General features: G+C 39.4%; 1 protein-coding gene across 1 annotated transcript in view; it reads right to left on the bottom strand.

Annotated features, from left to right (window-relative positions):
- The window catches only part of GRIN3A (glutamate ionotropic receptor NMDA type subunit 3A), a 158,135-nt gene extending 152,864 nt beyond the window's left edge, over nucleotides 1–5,271 (bottom strand). Inside the window, exon 1 of the mRNA XM_040963540.1 lies at nucleotides 4,165–5,271. Within this exon, the coding sequence (XP_040819474.1) occupies nucleotides 4,165–4,863 (699 nt within the window). The 5' untranslated portion in view covers nucleotides 4,864–5,271. The remainder of the gene's footprint in view (nucleotides 1–4,164) is intronic.
- Between the last annotated feature and the right edge of the window lie 16,760 nt (nucleotides 5,272–22,031).

Below are 22,031 nucleotides of genomic sequence, written 5' to 3'. Positions count from 1 at the left end.
TTTTCTTAGGCAGCTATGATTCCTTTCTAGTGCTCAGTTTTGTTTTGTTTTTAATTGCTAGGTATAAATGTTCACAGATAAAATCACTTGCCCTAAATTACATGGCCAGTCAAAAAGATGCAGAAGTAGACTAGAAATCTTTTGACCAATATTTTATATATTTTGTCACCTTGTGCTTTTTTAATCATTGTGATTGGAATCAAACTGGATATTTGTAAAGTAAAATCTAACAGTGCAAAATCTGTGGTGACTTCTACAATAGCAAAAGATAAAACACTAAGGAAATAGGCAACCTAATTGGCTTTTGGTTAGTTCATCTGATTGAATCATAAATTGACTGCAAGGTGTAATGGCCAAGTAAGATTGAGAATGGATTTATTCTTTCAAGAGTATTCTTGTGGTAAGCACAAAGTGGGTAAGACAGACTAATTGTCCAATAAATGATGTCTGCTAGTATCTCCTGCTTAGCTCATCTAGAAAAATACATAGAGTAAATAAATCAGAATTGAGAAAAACAACTTCCAAATGAATCCCAAGTTTCTGCTCTTCAAAAGGCACATGTACAAGATCACTACTAGGAAAAGTTCTGCATTACTTGATATTTAATCTCAAGTCATTTAAGTCAGTGACAATTAGGTGCTCCTCTCTGCCATTTATAGTGAATTGCAGAAGAATACATTTTCCCAAGAGAAGAGAGAGAAAGTCAAGGAAAGCCAATTCTGTTGAGATCAGATGTTTGAACAGTAAGTGTCCTTTATTGGTTTCCTCCTGAGACATCGAAGTTATTTTGTGATATAATTGTTCTGCCCCCTGTTTGATGCATAAGTAATGGTATGCTAAATAAATTCTTACAAATAAGCTTTAGTACTTAGCCCTATGTTGTCAAAGAAAATGACCCACTTAACATTTATATTTGCATGGTAATAAGCACATATTAATTAGCACACATGACTCATGAAATGGGCACAATTATGGTTGGTTCATTCAACGAGAGTTGAAAGTGCAGTCACTTAAGTTTTATGGGTTTGGATCTAAGCCAATCATTACTTCATCGACTCTATTTAATGGAACCAACATGAAACTAATATGAACTCTATTTTAGAAACAAAGTATTTTTTTCTGTTACCTCAGCAGGTAAATTTTAAAGAATTAATCTTGAAAAACTCACACATACACAGAGAAAAGGTAGTGTGGGAAGAGAAGAGAAGAGAAGAGAGAGAAAAGAAGAGAAGAGAGAGAATGATTATAGAAACTTATTGTAACTTCAAAAAGTGAAGCTAGATTCATATACAGAAACATTAATGGAATGCTATAGGAAAAAGAGTTGGAGTTACAAAGTAATGAGTTTAACAAATGAGTAAGCATCAAGTTAGAGTTTGAATGTCATACTGAAGTTAAATTTTTGGATGGGAATACATTTGATCTCATCCTACATGTAAAGCTACATTAAGTTTTATTGATACCATTCATTTATTTATCCAAAAGCAGTTATTTAACTCACTTGAATGAATTTGTCTGGTGATGTATTCTGTTTCTGATTTGAATGATCAGAATATTGAATTAAATTTATGATGCTTTTCTCAGGGGGTTGATCATCTCAGTGCATGCCCTATTCAAGAATCATGAATGGTGTCAATGCTATTACCTATTCACTAAAACCTTCATATAAGAGAAATCAGCAGCCTACAGGAAAGTGAGAAAAAACAGGTGTTGTTACTCCTGCTCTAAAGACAAATTTATTTGTTTGAAAAAAGGTATAATATTAGTTTACTTGATTGTGTGGGTAACCCTATTTTATCCAGAACACTTTGCTCAGGCTTTGGTCTAAGCAATAAGGTAACTGAGGGAGCAGATGAGCAGAAGAGTGGCTAAGTTGTCAATTTTACTTAATATGACATCCTTTTATTTGTATCAAGTATTTTTTAAAATCATGGATGTATTAGGGAAAGATTCATTTTTCAGAAGAAGTAAGGGAAAGATCGGTTATTAATTTTGCTGAAGGCAGATTATGCTCATATCTTAAAATTACATATTATAGCCACTTGACATTTAGTAGGACTTTTTAATGTACAATATGATTGAATGGAACTTGAAGCACATAACTAAGAAAGACAAAGTAGATGTATTTGAATTTAAAGCACAAAAGAAAGTGAAATGAACAATGCTCATTGAACAAACTAGGTCTAGGTTAATATAATATCCTCTCCCCTTCAAGGTGTATACCATAAAATAACAACGACCACAGTGATTTAGAATTGTTTCTGAGTTGAAATACAAAAATAAATGCACTTTGCAGAGTGTTTGTTTTATTGTTTTCCTATAAGGGTGGTCCCTGGAGGACTTCACTCCCCAGCAGTCTTAAAGTGCTGACGCTTACTGTGTTTGGAAGCTGCCTCAGGGTTTTTCTGGTCGTCTTTTAGTAGTGAACTATGTACTGCACACACCCATCATGGAACACAAACATTCTAACTAAAGATTACTCATTTTGGTAGGAAATTCTTGTGATTTATGACTTTTGCCAAACAATCTACAGATGGAAAGGATTCTGGAGCTGGAGATGACTACTGGTAATTTACTAAGTTATTAGGTAATAGAGAAGCAAAAATGAGAAGCTGTGATATGGGTTCTGGTATTTCATTACATCTGATTCTGCTTATTGATTAATAATGATGTACCCTCTATAGGCAATTTCATGTATATCAGACTTGTAGTCATTGTCAGCATTGTGCACCAATGTTCTCTATGCCTTCCTCTCTACTGCCTACTGTCATCCAGATTCAGGCAACAGAAATATTTCACACAAATGTCAATTAGCCTGTGCCAAGCAAGTTAAATCTCTATAGCTCATCACTGAAGAGGAATCTTGTGGGCAACTACTGAATGTGGTTTGTACCTGCCCTTGGTAGGATTAAAAATGAGAGATTGATTTTCCTACAAAAAGAAATCCTTAGTACTCTGTTGATACTTTTGGCATAGATTCTATCAAACTCATCAATGGTAGATGGCCTTCCTTAATTTTAGTTTTTTGAAAAAAAATTTTCATATATATACTGAAAGTGGAAAAGGAGATTCAGATTTTTCCTTTAGCTGACAGGGTAGGTGGAAAATGATCTTGAGTCAGAAATGCTTCAGATCCTGGAATTTTACTAGTGTACTGACCCACATTAATCAAACCTTAAAAGTTTCCTTCATTTCTGATCTTTAAAATGGGGTGAATATCAATTACTTCGAATTTACCTCATAAATACATTGTAATGGCATTTGATATAAAAAAGTATTTTCTAAAATGCAGAAAATTCTATTTATAAAATTTTATTCTCTTGTGAAATACACATATTATTATTTGTCAACAGCGAAGTTCATAAATAGCTTATTTTGAAAATGCACTTAATTAAAAAAAATGCCTATTGGAATCTAATTCAGCCAATTCCTATTCCTTTATTATCAGATACTGGGAGAAGAAAACACAGGTGCATGCCAGCCCCTGCAACCACACCACATGGACGTGGGGACAAAGAAACAACTCCCAAACGAGTCTCTCAATCCGTGCTTAGGATATCTGATGATATTTTTAATGCTTTCCAATACCCAAGACTCACTAACCATTCTGTACCTATTGATTCTGTATTCGTGGCAAATTTTCTGTTTCCTCAGTGAAATTCCGGGAAGTACTGTCTTCCTGACACCATCGTGTAAGGCTGAGACACACCTTCCAAAGAAGTCAAACAGCAGACACGGCTTTTCTGCCACGTGCTCCTGAAGCTCCTCCTGGGAGTGCCAGACTAGCAGTCAGGAATCCCACACTCCCAGCCCAGTCAACAGAAATCTCGGACGCTCTCCAAGGTCCTGAACCTCGACTTCTTCCTCTGACTGGCTTCCAGGAGATTTCTCCCAGCTAATAAAAAAACGACTAGTTCTCCCCTTACCCTATATTCTCTCTACTCGCATTTTACGTCGGTTTGCACTTAAAATGTTTTATTTCATTTGTGCTTATCACTCTTGGGCGGTCCCAGTCCTCAAACAATAGCAAAGTCATAAAGCACCAGATCCCTCTGGTGGACTTCACCTAGCTCCCATTTGCCTCTTGCCCATGCTCCCACTCCCATCCCTTGGTTCCAGCCCCAGCAATGTCCATCTCCCGTGCACGCACCAGACTCCTCTCACCTGACTCTCCCGCGGAAACTCGTGGCGCACGATGCTGATGACTGGAATGTGCAGAACTGAGCTGACCAAGTCAAGCTCCATCATCTCACCCTGGCTCTGGGGGAAGGCCAGTAGTGCCGACACCCCTTGCACCACCACGGTGTGGCACACACTCTGAAGAAAGGAGAAGGGGTCACTGCTCCAGGGCGAGCTGGGGGATGAGAAGGGCAAAAGTGGCAAATCTCCCAGGCCGGCCTCGATGGCCATCACCACTTCCAGAGACAGATTGTAGGGCAACAGCCCATCCACTCGGTTCAGGTTGTCCACGGCGAATAGAAGTGCGTCCCGTGGCCACAGGGTCTCAGCTCCGGTGCCCTCCCCTGGCTTCCGGGCGCCCTGTCGTCCCCGGCCATGCAGGGCACTTCCCAGCCAGCGTGCACCCGGTGAGGGCGCTGGGGGCCGCCAAGTCCCTGGCTCTGGCTCATGCCTCTGGGAACCTGCCCGGCTGCCGTCCGGACCGCGGCTGGTTGCACTAGGGGCTGTTGTCCAGGGCTGCAAGTGCACCGCGCCCACCCTCACCGCGTGCCCGATGCGCTTGAGGATCTGGCAGGGCTGCGGGTGCGAGGAGGAGCCGGGCACCCCGGCCAGTACCAGTGCGCAGGGCGGCGGCAGCAGCAGACAGACCCTGCTCAGCAGCCACCACAAACTCAGTCTCCTCATTACTGAGACCCGCAGAGAGAAAGCACGCCCCCTCCTGCGCCCGGCTCTCCCCTGAGCAGCCGCCGCCTAAGGTCTGCGCCTCCACGTCCCGCGCGCAGCTTCACTCGACGCGGTGAAGCGGTCCCAGGAGCTGGAGCGATCTCTGGGCCATACAAGTTGAAGCTTAGAGCGTCCTGGGTTCTCGGGTCCCGCCGCGTCTCATCCTCTGCCCGCCCAGTGTCTGAGCCGAGCGGGGCTGACGGGCGGGCCAGCGCCTGTCACCGGCGCCTGGGACACTGATTCCCTGCCCACCCCATCTGCAGGGCGCCCCGGGCACTGCGTCCGGTCCCGCGACGCGGTGGCTGCGCTCAGAGGCAGCCTGAGTTGCAAGGAGGTGATAGAGGAGCAACGCTCTGCCTTGGCCTCTTTGCCTTTGCTGCCCAGGCGAGACCCGCTTGTTTCCTGGGGTTGTGTTGGAGAGGGCGTTCACGCCTGGGGTGCGGAGAAGGCGCCCAAGCTGCGGGTCTCTGCTGTCGTCCCCCTTCTCGTGGGCTTCCCCAGAGCTGGCCTCATTTTTCTTTTGCCCTCGCAGCTTTCTTGCGTTCTCTGTGCGCCAGCCACCACCGCAGCTTGCTTCCTCTCTGGAGCGACACGACTGGCCAGCAAAGGGTGGTTCTGCTCTGAGCGCCAAAGTTCTCCCCGCCTCAGCCGGGCGCCTCCCTGTTGCCGAGCCCTGGCACCAGCCTGTCGCTTGGCTGCGCTAAACGCCCACTGATGGTGCAGCTGCTGGTTTCACGTCCCGAGCCCTCGAAAGTCCCCGCGCTCCAAGGCTGGGAGTACTTTGCGAAATTCTCAGAGACCCAGAGGGCAAAGGGTGTGAGCAGCAGAGAATTCAGAATTGGGAGTCTAGCCGGAGTCATGTGTTCCCTGGGCTGGGTTGAAAGAGGCTGCGATTTTAACGACCTGCTCCTTCATGCGTCGCTCTGAAGAAGGGTTTCTTAGCCAAGGGAATTAAGGCAACGGTTATTTACACATGTAATGTCAGCTCCCTTCTCTCTGGCCCGGTGGCCTTGGTCTTTTTTACAGGACTCTTGTTTTCGTGTTGTCAGAATTAAAATTAATTCAAAGTAGTTTTATTTATTCATGCACTTAAAGAGATTCAACATATTTTGGGAATCTCAAAGACAGTCAAAGGGAGTTCCACGTAAGACCCAGAGTCCCCAGAGCACAGTTTCTAGTAGGACATTTCAAATGGATGGTCACATGGGAAGGTCATGGGGTCAAAATCATCTCGTCTTTTCCTTCATGGTCTGAAGAGCTGGATGGGAGGGGAAGAGCGAGCTAAGGGCAGACCTGTGCTTTCTATTCACATAGCACGCCGACTTTATCCCACGACATAATCTAAGAGAATGAGAGAAATATCCGTGGAGTCAACAAGCCCTGGGAACCAGCAGTTCTGAATCCAGCCCCCCACCTAGAGAACAATGACCTTGGCACTTTATTTCACCCGACCAAGTCCTGCTGTTTGGATCTGCTAAATTTCTATTCAGCTCCAGCTAAGTTTTTGGGTTTGGAAGTATGTTTTTGACTCGTGAGTGGAAGTTTCCATCATGCCTTCAATTTTTGGGATGAAGAGGCGCTGGTAAATAAAAACCCCAAGACGGTTCATAGTGAATACTGTTTTCTGTAGCACAGACCTTTAAAGGCATTTCAGAGTCAACGTTTCGTGACATTGATGATAGCTTTAGAAAGACTGAGGTGAGAGAAGAAAAGGCTCCCCGGGAGGGACAAACAACAGTCCTGACAGGGGCTGAAGCTGGAGGGAAAGCTGGGCTCCCCCGAGGCCTGGATGAGTGGCCAGTGCCTACAGCACTGGAGATAAGCTATTTCTAACCTGTTGGAGATTTCTTCTTATTTCATGAGTTCCCACTGACTGAAAACTGAAAAGAAAAAGTCCAAAATTTCTTGGCTCTTGAACTACAGGATAACGGGGAAGAATATTGGTCCTGCAGTTATTACGTGCATTTGTGTGTGCGTGCGTGTGTGTGTACTGAATAGTATGATGTTCCAGGTACTGACTGTTGTGCCTCATGTAGAAATCTTAGTGCTTGACATGTGAATATGTTCAGATCAGATTCCCAAGAAAATAGAGGGGATGGGAAATAACTTGACTTGTTTGTTAATGGCATTGTAGAGTCATTCTCTGTGCTTTAAATATCTTAACATTTCATGATCACCTTGAGGGAATGATTGGTTATTCACAAAAAAGAATATTATTTCCCAATTTCTAGGCTTGGATGTTGCCTAGCTCATGATAAGATTGTACTTAAATTTTGTGACTACTCAGTAAGCAGTGAATGGTCCTGCCTTCTTGCTTCCTTCTCATTCTTTCTGGGCTGTTCGTTTGTGACACATTGATTTCCCTGTGCTCATACTTTTGTTGCTGTGTTCTCTTTTTCCACATCAGAAGGATGTAAGCATCGGTGACATTCTTTTCTCTTCCTTTCCCATATCTCTCTTCCTCTTTTCTTTCATTTTCTTCTTTTTAAAAAACGCTTTACAGGTCATAATTTTCAAAGTTCTTAGAGATTTAGCATTCAATGCACCAACCAATTATTAAGTCCAATGACATGTCAACCTTTTCCACTGAACTGTCTTGAGGGAGATAGCTGTGATTCAGAGAGGTTGAGCTCTCCACACCCACAATCCTCAAAGCCACAGAATTAGAGTGAGCAATATGTCAACATTAAGCAATATGTTGGAGTGAGAGACAGAAAAATGTGTAAATATATGATGTCTTAGTTGGTGATAAGGAGAAAAAGCACAGCAGAAAAGAGTAAGGGGGAAAGCATAATGTAATTTCAGAAGACCTTGAGCCATAGTTGTCGGCTCCCAGGGTGTACATTACAGGAAACTGAAATCAGTAGCAGGGCTGGGACTCAAATCCATGCTCTGAGTGATATCTTAGCAGTTTTAGCAAATGCTTTTCCCTAAGAAAATAACTTTAAACGAAGACATAATTGGAAGGGAGGAAGAGAGTTATGCAAGGTAAGAATTTCCAAGCAGAATGCAATGTTTCTGGAATGTTTGAGGTGAAAGTTCCAGAGTGGCAGGAACAAAGAAACCAAGGGATCCTAAGAAGAAAGTGGTGGCAGGTCCTGTCAGAGATGTAACGAAAAGATGGCACACCGTGTAAACTTCTGCAGGTTTTGGCTTTCACATATTTCATGAATACGCTGGCAAGAAAAGAGGGCAGGGAGATTGAGTTGAAGAATGTAAGATTATTTTTTAAAAAGATTATTGATTAGGAGGAAAGAATTACAGAGACAGAGAGAGAAAGAATGAGAGAGAGGGAGAGAGAAAGAGAGAGATCTACCATCTCCTGATTCACTCCCCAAATGATGGCTAAAGCTGGAATTGGATTGGTTTAAAGCCAAGAGTCAGGAACTTCTGGGTCTGTCATGTGGCGACATGGCCTAAGTATCTGGGACATTTTCTGCTGTTTCCAAGGAGCTGGGTTGGAAATACAGTAGTTGGGACATGAACTGGCATCCATATGGGCTGTGCTGTTGTTCTGACAGAGCTACTCTAACTCTTCTGTTTCTAATTCAGTGGGCATAAATAGAAGTCAAAAGGTCTGGGGTGAAGCTGTTATAATAATCCATGTGAGTGATAATGTTAGGGCCATTTTTTTAAAAAAAAGCAACTTTATCATGATAGTGTGATTGTAATTATTCCCATTCTAAAGAATGGGACATTGTATTCAGTAAAAAAAAAAAATGAGCATTTGCACGAAGTTATGTAATGAGCAACAATTCAGCTTCAAACATTTAAGTTCCTCCATGCTGCATTGCTGGTAGCAAGAATTAGCCAGATTTTTAAATTGGTCCAACCAGAGAAGATGGAACTCTTTTTAGTACCTGATTTGAAATGGAAATTACCCATCGAAGAACTGTTTTGGAGCTTCAAACAAACAAAAGCACATGCAAATACTCCATGATTTGAAATGTGGTTTTTGAACATCTGTGGTTTCTGTTAGCAGCAATGGGCGGACTAATAGATGAGATTTTCTGAAAGGAGCCCAGGATGGGCGACAGTGAAGGAGGCATTAGGAACTGGGAAACTCTTCTCTGCCCTGTTTCCCTGTGGGCATGAACTTTTATCCCCCACAGCCTGAGCTTCTTCCTTTGAATAGTACCTGAAGTGGTAGCTCTTGGCAGTGGTAGACATAGACATGGCAATGTACAGACTTTCCTGAACCTCCCCAAGAGCATGGGAATGGAAGGCTTCCTGCAGTGTTCAGTCCAGTTCCATATTTATTACAGGCTAGAAAACTATTCTTTCCTTCCCCTACACCCTGATCATTTCAAAGTGTACATCTAGCTTATTTTATTTGTAAATGGAAATAATATTAAATGGCATGTCCTTAATTCTAGGTCAGCCTTTTATATAGTCATAACTGCTTACATTGTACTAATATTCAGATGAAGATGTACTTATGCCAAGCTAATGCACACTTGTAAGTTCAATGTGTGCCCTTTTCCGCATCAATTTCTTTTTCTCTATTGCCAGGAAAAATGGTTGTGATGGGAATCTTTCTGGATAAAGACAACTAAGCAGAAAATATGTGGAACTTGTGGAAAATGGGTAGTAGCAACATTTTAGAAGGAATTAAATCTAAAACAAAATCAGATACATTTAGAGAATCCATCCTGAGGATTCATCTACTGAAAGTCAAGTTATTTTCCCATGCGCTCAGTTAAAAAATACAGGTTACCTTGACTTGCTACTTTACAGCACTGTCCTATATTCTCGTAATTGGGATTAATTTTGGCAACAAATATCACTTTTAAAATGCAAACAAATTTCATGGTTATGAGACTATAAGTTTATCACATGTAATTTCCTGCTGATTTTTATAAAATTAATATCTCATTGCAAACTTTTGGAAAAGGATAAGAAAGAGTTCATTTTGTGTTACTAAGGGATTTAGAAACTTAGGGAATTGTAAGTAAGACTTTCAGGAGATATGCAACAATTAGAAAATATACATTATTCAACTTGAATGACATCTACATACAAGGCACATTGCATACAAAATGTGGGAGCTATCTCATTGAAGAAATTGTAGGTAGCCTAAGGGATTGAAAATAGGATAGACGAAATATTTCAAATTAATTTTGAAGAATGGGATGAAGAAAAAGAAGGGAAATTTAATCTATCAAACACAGCTCACAAGCATTGCCTAGACTTTGCTTTTACGTTGGAAAGCATAAAGGAAAAAAAAAATTTTCTGAGCCTTTGCTCAGAAAGCTCAATTCAGGCTAGGGATATTATGTATCTGTAAATTAGGTACTGCCAATAGTTGTTTATCTTTTAGCTATGATAAAGGACATTGTGGTGTCCTCATTTTGGTGTTGTCAAGGGAGTAAGTTATCAGTTATGACAGGTGCATGGCCTTTGCAACATCTACCAGGATTATCAGCTGTTTGGACTTTCCCGTTCCTCTCATAAACCACACGCTACAGGGAGCTCAGTTAGGGTTGGAGAGGCTAGACTGGAAGTCTCTCAATCTCTCTCTGTGTTTTGTGTGATCAACCTTCCAATTTATTGTTTATACAAATGATTTATGGAATAAAGCCTGGCCTATCATAGACTGACATTTTTAAAGGACTTTTCTTGCTCAATATGTCATCATTAGCTTGATAACTGTAGCCAAAAGAATTTGGGAATTTTCTAAAAGTGATTTACCTTTGTGGATCTCTTGTCTTTCTTCTGTAAAGCATTCTATTGTTTAAGAGATTAACTTTTATGTCTTTAGAAAGAGACAAAGCAGACTTTCAGAAGCTGCTCAAAGATACAAATCCTACTGCTGTGTAGATGTTACCTTTTATCTTGAGTGGCTTCCATATGCCAGATACTCTGCAAGCACGACCTCTTGATTTCAAAAATAAATTTTTAATCTAATTTTGTAGATGATGACACTGAGGGTTGGGGAGGTTGTTTCATTTGCTGAGAATTAGGGTACAAACCTAAAGTCTGTGGTCATTTTATTTCTGCTTCTAGCATGGATGGAAGTTCTATGACCAGACCTCTGAATCTCGAACCATTCTCTTGGTGTACAGGAATGAACCTAAGGTTACCAGGATGAGAGCTCCAATGGGAAATAGTTTTATTACTCTTTAATAGCACACATATATAGGCATGACTCATCATTTTCATTCTTTTCAGATGACAAAACACGTAGCCAGCTTTTGCTTATGACATATATGAAAAGACTCTTGGGCTGCACTTTTAATATCATTGGAAACATATTTTTTTGTTTTCTATTCTCTCTAGACGCTTTATGCAACCACTACTTTCTCAGAATATGAAGAAATCTTTTAGTATGTGAAAATCTGGATGATTTAGGATGGCGCTTATGGAATATTTCCTGTGGAAAACAGTGTAATTCTAGGATATTCTTTGATCCCTTTAAGGCAGACTGCAACGTGTCCTTCATACGCTCTAATCGATGATTACCCTGGTCAAAAGATAGGAGGATTTGTGTGAAGCTAACTCACCCAAAAATAAATTTGTACATTTTTCATATTATGATGTGATCTTTTGATAAAAGAATTATCCTCCATGACATTTCTGATTAATATATTTGGAGATAGAAACAAAACTCTTATGGGTTTGCTGAATCTTCTGGAAACTAAACTACTAGTCTTACTGTCGTTGAAAGAACGACCTCTTGGATCTGAAATGGTTTCACATAACACACAATCTTTTCCATTTGGGGTACCTTATCAGGTTTAAGACCCCGCAGCTCTCTCAGCAGAACTTTTTTACAATATAAACCATTTAGTTCAGAAGGAGCAAGAGCGAGACAATAACAGCTGTGATTATCTTTTGATCATGTGAAACTCCATCAAGGACTCAATGGGAAAAAGTTGTCATCCGTTGAAAATGCTGGTATAGTGACACTGAATTGGATGAAATGGGATGTAAATGAGAACACCGTATTTGACAGGATGGCCTTTTTGCATATTTTAAAATTTTAAATAAATTTTACGTTTTATTTTTGTAAGGTAGGGAGGTGATAGGGATATTGATATATTTATATAATCTTAAATCAGTGATGGAGAACTGATGCCTGAGGCAGAGCCAATAAATGGATAGGGAAGATTCTACAACTTACAGAAGTTACAATGCTAAAATTCTGTTTTTCTGTAGTATTAGTTGAACTGAGAGACGACGTAGATGATACTAACACAGATGCAGAGAAGTGAGTGCTGTGTAGGCTGGTGTTACCTCTGTGACCAGCTCCTAGGCAAGGCTGACATTTAATACCACTGAGCTGAATATTGAGCAGTCCTGGTATCCCAAACGCTCATTGTCTGCTCATTTATAATAATAACACCTGTCTCCATCTTCATGTTTTGTAACCAGACATTGGTAGTTTCTTCCTACCTTGGTCTGATTTCTCCCTGAAGTTCTTCGTCTGGTTGGCGGCCCAGTCATGTTTCTGTAGAATATCAAAAATGGTTTTTGGCAAAAGCAATTTTCCTTTTCTATTGTACTAGCTATTCAATCTTCCTCTTTAAGTCTTCCTACCAGCTCCCTGCTGCTTTCTAAATCAAGCTATTATTTTCCTGGTTTATCAGCCTCTCCATCATAGGGTTTAAATTTGCTTTTACCATTTTTTTACTAGTATCTTTTCCTGTGCCAACATACATCATCTTCACTACAGAAGTGGGTGGCCAGGAGTAGTTACAAGGCAGCATCCACAACTGGAGGTGCAGGCACCAATGTATATATAAATAGGAAAAGCTGCTCATAAATGTGTTTGCTTTTAATTCACAGGTTTCAAGTGACTTACAACAGATATAGGCTCCCCATATGTCATTTTGTTCTGATTTAGCAAATATTAGCAAGTCTACATAGCCAAGGAATATAGTTTAAAGAAATGAATCTGACGTAAGTTTTGGCTCTACTTTTCACAATAACAGGAATTATCATAATAAGATCACACAAAATTATAAGAGTGCTTGAGAAAAGATTTCAATAATGTATGTGAATATTAAAATTAAAGTACATGTATGATGCAAGTATAATTTAGCAATATGTATGTGCTGAATTGTTAGTCTCAATTCTCCGTTCACCTGTAATAGTAATATGAGTTTAAGTGAAGTGTGTCTGTATGTCTTTTATGGAGCTCTGCCATTCCACTGTTGTGAACAATGAGATTTTAGTGGATATCATGCAAATAAATGCATAAAACTTACATACACAATTGAGACTGTATCCTTGATCTCCTGCCTTTCACTTAGAGAAAATGATTTGAATAGCTGCTGGTCCAATGACCATGTCTAGTGTGAGATCGTGCAGGATCCATCCTGAGTTTACAGCCAAGTGAACACCATCTTGGCAATGATAGATGGATTCTGTGGTTTATGCGCTCAGGATTTTGTGCTTATCCATAAGCATCCCAGTGACACAGGACACTTTGCGCAAAGTGGGAAGAAACTTTGATCAGGTACTCCATGATAACTTTGAAAGATAAGTATTACAAAATATATCAGAGATTTACGAGTTTGGAAGAAGCCTTGCAGTCTCTCTTCAATATATGCTGGTTGACTCACATTCACTGTGATCTGTTTTAGTCATATCTACAGCCTCATTCAATGAAGACTTTACGTTCTTTCCATGACTCAGCTCGATAAAGATCACGAATCTTCAAGAAATGAACATTATCAGCTTGTTGAATTTACTAAAAACTATCCCACATGCTTATTTAGTGCCTACGATGAGTAGTATTAAGCTAAACATGAACATATCTTCTCATAACATAATCTTAAAAATAATAAATAATTAATTTTTTCTTTGAAGAGAGATACAGTCATTGCAGTAATGCATATAAAAAAGTCTACATTCATTTTCCTTTTTTATTGCAACAGATATCACACGTGGTTCATTTTAAACTATCCCTGGTCTCTTCAGACTTTCTTGTTTGAAGAGTCCACAGCCATTGTCCATGTCCTGATTCTATATAACAACCCCAATGTGCAGGCCAAGTTCAATGGCAGGGCTCTAAGGATTTCAAACCAGAGCTATTAGTGGCCTGGATTAGGTTGAAGGCTGGAAACAACCAGTATTTGATAACTGTTGACATACCATTTTAGGAAATTAAGTTGCGTCTGTGTTAGATACATGATAGATGTTTAGTATAGAATATAGAAAAACATGAAACGATTCCTGCTTTGAAATTTACCAGAGTTGCAAAAGCCCGACATTTTACCAGAGGATTAAAAAGATGTAAGGAATGAAACTTAAAATGAAAGAGGTTTTCTTTATAGCAATTGGATTCTTTGTGTGGTTATCAAACATAAAGTAGAAAAGTAGAAAAAAAAAGTAGAAAAGTAGAGTTTATGCCAGAAATCAGAATACAATCTAAGAAAATAAAATAGAACCAAATAAACTATTCGTACGTGTATATTAAAATAGAAAGTGCAGCCAGAAACTACACTGACACCCATAAAGGATGCTAGCTAGCATGACAGGCTGTGATTCAATCCACCGTGCCACATCACTGAACCCTGTGGATGTTTCGAAGAAACAGGAAATGTGCCTATGATCCCAGAAAAATCAACTTACCACTCCATATTGAGAACTACATAGCTCTTGATCCTTTTTGATAAACTGATTCAATTAACGGAAATTAGTATCATTAGAACAACAGAGAAAGAAACAGATGGAAAGGGAGAAAGAAAAAAGTATATAATGATATTCATAGCAGCACAATTCATAGTCATAGCTAGAGAGAATTACAAATACCTAACAAAAGATGAATAATTATATATAGTATATTAATTCTATGTAATATTATTCAGTCATAATTGAAAATTTTAGCTTTTGGTAAACCATCTGTAAGAAAATAAGAAATTGTCTTGCATGCACTTTGGTTACAATTCCATATGTAATATATCCATTTATGAATTATTAGAAATTGCATATCAGAAGAATATTAATATAAAAATCATGATTGCCAATTGTACACCTTAGAAGATTAGAAGAGATAATCAGAAAAAAGAAGACAAACCTCAGAGAATTAATAGTAAGATCCATAGGATGGATCTCACATACTTATGCCCTCACATACGTTTCTTCATTTGATTCATACAAATACATTGAATTTTTAAAAAAATTAGGTAGGTAGGGAGGTTGGCTGCTGGAAGGACCTGGGCTGGGTTGGACTCCATGCATGGGGCCCTGGCTACCACCACCATGACCTCGTGGTGAGCTGATCCCAGGCCTGTTTGGGCCCAAGAAGCTTCTCCCTTCCTGGTGAGTACCCTGGGAGGGGATCTCTTGGGAAAAAGGCTGGCCTGGGCTCCGCCCACTGTCAATATTTTGCAGCAGGAGGGACCAGGGAAGTGCGGCATTGGGGTCTGGGTAGATAGAACTTCCAGCAGCCTGGTGGCTACTGGGAACACCTGGGCCGGGTTGGACTCAATGCTTGGGGACCTGGCTACAGCCATTGCTGCCACGTGGTGAGCGAGACCTGGCCCTGCTGACCCTTAGGGTCTACATTAGTGGTCATCCGGAGTCTGGAGCAATCCCTGAAAACCTGGGATTTTGATATGGGATGTAGGTGTCTTAACCAGGATATTTATTGGCTGTCATGATTTTCATTTTGTGTTTCCACCTTACAAAAGAATATGAGAATCATCTTAAAAATTCATCAAAAATGCATATTATTCAAACGTTTGTGTATGAATTTCAATTTTTACCATCCAACATAGCATCTTTGAAAACCCATTTTTCATGTGCTTTTTGGAATACCTACTGCCTGTGGTTAAATATCCTTTTCTGAGATCATACAGCTCGAACTTGTGCTTTCAGTTTAGATTCTTTAATGTTTTTACCTTCACTGACTCTTCTACCTTGCAAACTGAATAGACAACTTGCTCTCCATTCACCTTGGGATTTGACATTTATATTTCCAGGTAAAATGATTGTAATGATCACGCATTTGTATAATGTTCATTTCTTTCTTTTTGAACTATGTTGCTGATATGAATCTTCACAGTTCTTTCAGTTTCCATGGTTTTTATTACAATGTCTGAAAAAAAAAAAGCAGAACTGGACTTTATTATATAAACTGTCGATTTTCACTTCAGAAAAGCCTAATGAATAGAGTTACGTAGAATTCTACATAATGTTGCTTTATTACCAGGATTTAAGAAAGAAGACGAAGGACTGATAGAAAAAAAGACTTTAAAGCTTCCATTATTAAAAAGATGCCTGTCATCTCTGGGTCAATGGTGCTCCTTGGGCTGAGGCGTTATATTATTGTTTCTCATGCTGTTTTTTAGCTTCTTGAAGTACATCATGTTTTCCAAGTTTCTTTTGGTCAAATAGTTTTTTTCCCCTTGTATTCATTACCTGAGACCCAAAAAGAACTGCACGTGGAGATAGTTTCAGTATTGCAGTTTTTTTTTTTTTGGCACAAATAGAAATATGCACAGACAACATCCATAGCATTTACTGTCTTTAATGCATTGTGTTATCTCTGATTTGTCTTTGTTTTAATCATCAAATCTTTAAATCCAGAAAAACTGATCTGGTGGTGTATGTAAAAAGGTAATGGAATTCTTTCTGTATTGGGTGATATTAAACTGTTTTTATTTGAAATACCTTGTGGCAAACTCAGAATTTCCTACTTATAGAAGATTAGGTAACAACTGAATTAATTATATTTTACCCATTTCCTAGCAATTACAAATAGATTTATATGAGGACTGAAGAATTAGTAAGTCCCTTTAAGTAACTCCAGATTCCAATTCTGGTCTTCTTTCCCACCCTCAAACCTTGTCTGACAAGAATATAAACATGTTTCATCACACACACACACACACACACACACACACACACACACACACACACACACAGTAGGAACAACAACAAAATGAAAATCATCTCCCACAAAACAGACAAGCATCACCAGGTAAAAACTGCCAGTTCTGCAGCCTACAGAGGTAGACATTTTCTTCAAAAGTCCAGTTATTATCTTCCCTTATGGATTCTTCCTGGCTAAATAGACAACTGAGCCACAGCTGAGACGTCCTAGGTTCAAACGTTCTGTATGTCTTTGGATCAAAGTGTTTGGATTGGTACTGGTGCCTTTGTCAAACTCAGAAAATTAAGTTGTGTGATAGATACAAGGAACAGAATGAGAGCCATGTCAGTGGTAGTATCTAGCATCTGAAAAGGAGAGAAGACTCAAATTTTCAAATAAAGAAAGCTTTCTGAACTCATGAATATTGGCACTAAAAATGCTCTCAATCAATATTAGCTGTTACTATTGTTGACTGAAATTAGAAACACTATGTAACATAAAAACCAGCAAAATGAATTTTAAAAAGTATGGGGCATCAATATTTAGGGAAACTACACTGCATTACTCGAAATTCCTTGAGAGCCTACCTCCATTTCAATGGTGTGAAAGAGGGCAAAGATCAATGTGTCCTTTACTTCAGTTAGATTGAATCACCAAGCCTACATGGCTAGATGGCATTACTTTATTTCTTTGAAGAGTTTCCACAGAATGCATTATAGTGAATATCATACCTTTGTCTTTAGTTATCCTGCAACTGAATTTGCAGAAATCTTTGCTCAAAGCAATCCTGAAGATTTTTCTACAATCTAATTTACCCGTGAGTTTCCCCTAACAAACTATTTTAGAAATAATTTCTAGAAAATCCATTTATTCTTAAAATGCTGGCTCTTGCTCCTTTTTAGAAATGATAAATAAATTGGTTCTAATTACACCTTTAAGTGTCTTTACCTGGAAGCTCAGTGTTAACTTAGAAAATCATCTAAAGCAACGATGCAAGCATGGGTTTTTGCTTCTTCCTCTTTTGCATTAATTTCTTGATTTTGTATTTTACACCCATTTATATCCTGCTTCTGCATTTCATGGTTCTCTTTACCACAAGTTACTTCAAATTCTTTACGGAAAATAGCAAATCAAACTTTAATCAACAAATGAATCAATTCTGACATGCTGTGTGTATTCCGTATGAATAAAGAATTGTGTTAGTGGCATACTATACATTTATCTAAACTTATTAAAGATGATGAAGGAAATAATCAATAATCAGACGGCAAACAAAGATGTTTTAAATGTTAGCCTGCTAGGGTTAAATGCATTTCTGAGTGACGTGCGTTGCACTACAGCGTATTAAGCCACCATTTGTGACACCAGCACCGGAGGAACAAGTTGGTACCAGCTCCTCTGTTTCCAATCCAACTTCCTGCCACTGCTATTGAGAAAGCCACAGATGCTGTTGAAGCGCCTGCGACCTTTGCAACAGCGTGGAAGAGTAACTCCAATGGAGTTGTTTGCTCATGACTTTGGCCTAGTCAACTCGAAGTATTGTAAACATTTGGAGAGTGAACTAGTAGATCAAAAAAATCTCTCTCCTTTTTCTCTTTTAGGTAGATGGAAAATAAATGAGCAACAACAAGCAAAACCCAGAGCTGCAGAAATCACTTAGTTACCTCTTTAATGTGATTCTTGGCACTTGCATTCTCATTGATCATGTTTTCTTAAGATTTTGTAGAGGCTAGTGTCTAATTAGTCCATTTTTATGTCTTGCAATAAATGGGTAAATTTAAACTAAGTTAGGGATTCTAACTTATCACGTGAAACAGAGTATATCAAATATTTTTCTTTAAAATATATTGGTCTAATTTACTTATAATTTATACACATAGAAATAATAAATTTTATTTGAATCACTTGTATCTAAATAATTTTTATCTATATAAATGAGGGTAGAATTTCTATCTTAAGTAACATCTAAAAAACCACAAAAATTAAAAAAAAAATAAAGTAACATCTAGGAGCTGATGCTGTGGCATGGTGGATAAAGCTGATGCTGCGACACCTTCATCCTTTATGAGCGTTGATACGTGTTTCAGCTGCTCCTCTTCCTGTCCAGATGTGGCTCTTCCACCGCAGTGGAGAGCTGGGAGAAGCTCCTGCCCTTGACTTTGTCCTGGCCCCGCCCTGGCTGCTGCAAGCATCTGGGGAATGAACAAGTGGATGGAAGATCTCTTTTTCACTCTCTCCCTGTCCCTCCATAACTCTAAAGTTCAAATAAGATAAATATATCTTTAAAAAGTAGCATCTGTTTTATGCCTTTGTCAGCCTAAGATCAACTGCTCTAAATACATATATAAATATTTATTTCTATAAAATAAATCTTATCACTCATTGTATTTGAGTCTGAACCTAAAAGTGCAGTAATATAAAATAAATGGAAACAAAGTGAACATTTAATCTCAAGTGCAGGGATCTACATACTTTTGTTGTAAGAATTACAAAGCGTATGTTTTTCTAGAAAGTTATATCACACCTCCCCTGCCACCAGTCAAGCTGTGGATGATATGTAAAGATTGTTTAGCAGCCCTGGAAAATCTAACTGGGGACACCTGAATCATAAAAGTCACTGCCAATGGAAATAAAACTGCTGGTTATAGTTGATTCTGTGTAGGAGTGGCCAGTCATCACAGTTGGGTTTGCTGGACTGTGTTGAGAGAAGACTCCTGGTAAAACCGCTGCAGTAGAATCCTGCCCTGAGTCCAGCAAGGGCTGCTTCAGGAAGCCTCTGCAGAGGACCTGCCTTGCAAAGACACTTGATTCTAAGAACTCTCCAGTTTTGTGTGAATGTTTGTGATGTTCTCTTTCCCTGGTAAGAAAATGTGGGAAGGCTTTCCTTGTTTATTTTGGGTGGATTTCAGTTGCTCCCTCAGCAGGTTTCTGTGGATGTTGAGAGAAGATACAACAGATGAGAAAATCCTCTACAAAATGTGCACTGTGTCTCTCAATTTAAATTTATGTCAGTATGAAAAATAGGCTGAGGGGTACCCCTAGTGGGAGACCATTGGCACTACTTGGTGGGCAAATGCCTGCCTCTTGTCTCTGAGGATTGCCTCAAGAGATGACACTGTGTATTTGCCATCTTTGTTCTTTTATGCTTTTACGTTATTAGTATCACTTTAGCAAATTGCATGTTCAGCTGGCCAATCAATGCTAAACAACCTTTATTGTCATAATTGGAAGTGTTTTAACTATAGTTAAAAATATTACAGGCTTTTTTGTTTTCAGAATAATGTCAACACAAGGTCACTCCAAAATTAATATTCTAATCAAACTTGATCAATTGTCAAGGGAGACAATATCATTTGCCAGAGCATCAGTTGACCTACATAGATCTTTAGCCAGAATTAAGAGGAAATCACTGTCTTTTGAATAATACTAAGCATTTTATTCTGTTTAATTCCATTATTTTACACATACTCAGTGTCCAACCTGCTAGTTGTAGGTTCTGGACATAGGTCATAGAATCTTAGTTCAGCCAATCCAGAGTGTACAAAACCCATCAAGGAGTAATCTCACAGTAAGATCCCATTCCTGCAATACAATTTAGGGATGTTGCAATCTTTGCCAACTTTGGGTTAGTAACTTGAGTTTTTTGAGTCACCAATGCAAAGGCTAATAAGGGATTAAGTCAAAGCATGTTTGTTTTAGAGATGATGCTCCAATTTAGGCACTAAAATTAAGTCAAATGTAAAGGGCAGCTTAAGTTGAATAAAATGTTAGATTTCTTTGGGAGCAACAATGTTGTCATGTTTCAACTTAAAAAAAAAGATTTATGCATTATTTTGAAACCAAAGTTGTAGAGATAGAGAAGAAGGGAGAGAGAGAGAGAGAGAGAAAGAGAGAGAGATCTTTCATCCGCTGGTTCGCTCCAAAAATGGTCGTAACAGCTGGGTCTGGGACAAGTTGATCAGGCGCCAATAACTCCATTTGGGCCTCTCATTTGAACAACAGGGTTCCAAGTACTTGAGTCATCATCTGCTGGTTTCCCATGTGCATCATCAGAGAGCTAGATTAGAAGTGAAATAGCTGGGATTTGATCCAGCACTCTGCTTTGGGATGCTGATGTTATGAGCAATGGCTTCGTACTATGTACCACCCCATTGATTCTTGTTTTGAAGTTTGTATTGATTTTGACACTATGATTCTTAGGAAATATTTCTATGCTCTTATCACTAGCATCTCAGTGGAATATTTTTGACAGTAACAATACAAAGATAGGAGGATAAAGAAGGTTGTCTGTGAGCAGGATGTCTGAGTAAGAATATAACACTGGAAGATAATGTCAGAAACTGAATGGGCCCATCATGGGAGAGTCCCACTTTCTATGGTCTGTAAGAGATCTGGGATATGATTCCCTGAGAGAGGCCAACCGCTCCTGGAGCAACCATTAGTTTCTGGAAACGATAAGACACTATGAAGTTTTCTGTTCTAGTTTCAGCCCATGTTTTTCAGAAGCAGTGTCTGTCATGCATCTTTGCATGCAGGAAGTAGTCCACTGAGAGGTGTTCCCAGTGCCAACACCTGTTGGCAGTGAAGGACATGTGATTGTGTAGGGGGAGAAGGTGAGGCAGGTGCAACAGATGCCTCAGCAGAGACCACAAAGGACTTCGGAGCAGGGCTGGCCTTTCAAAATTGTCTCCAACTGAGGCAAGGTGATAGGGTCTTGTGTGCTTTCTCCCACTTTCCCTATATATCAAACTTTGAAAGTGACCTGCCTTGGGAGGGGGTGAGCCTATGTTAGTGCTGTTCCTTTCAGTACAGTACATTCTTAAAGAATGACTTGCTCACAAATGACTAGTTATCAATATTTCTGGTAACAGGGTGGTGGCTAAGTTTATATATCAACTTCAACAGATAGTTTTCCAAATACTTAATTAAACATAATTTCTGAGTATGTCTGTGAAACTATTTCATCACAAATAATATAAACTTTTTAAAAAGGCAGAATGATAGAGTGGGAACAAGAGTAGTTCCATTTGCTGATTCACTTCCCAAATAATTGTGATAATCAGGGTTTGGGCAGGCTGAAGCCACAAGCCTTACACTACATTTTTGGTTTGCCTTGTAGGTGACAGATCAATCATTTGAGCCATCACTAGAAAATTAGCAGGAATCTGCATCAGAAGTCCAAAATACAATCAGCATATCCCATCTTAGAGAAGCCTCTTACACGGTAGATCAAGTAAGGCAAATTGCCTTCTGTAGTGTTGGTGGGCATTGTTCCTCTATCAGAGCCCTGTATCAGAAGAGAAAG

Source organism: Ochotona curzoniae, unplaced genomic scaffold, assembly GCF_017591425.1.
Source record: "Ochotona curzoniae isolate NIBS_2020 unplaced genomic scaffold, NIBS_Ocur_1.0 scaffold_3208, whole genome shotgun sequence".
NCBI classification, from domain to species: Eukaryota; Metazoa; Chordata; class Mammalia; order Lagomorpha; family Ochotonidae; genus Ochotona; species Ochotona curzoniae.
Note: the sequence above shows the minus strand (reverse complement) of the source record. Positions and strands in the feature narration are given on the sequence as shown.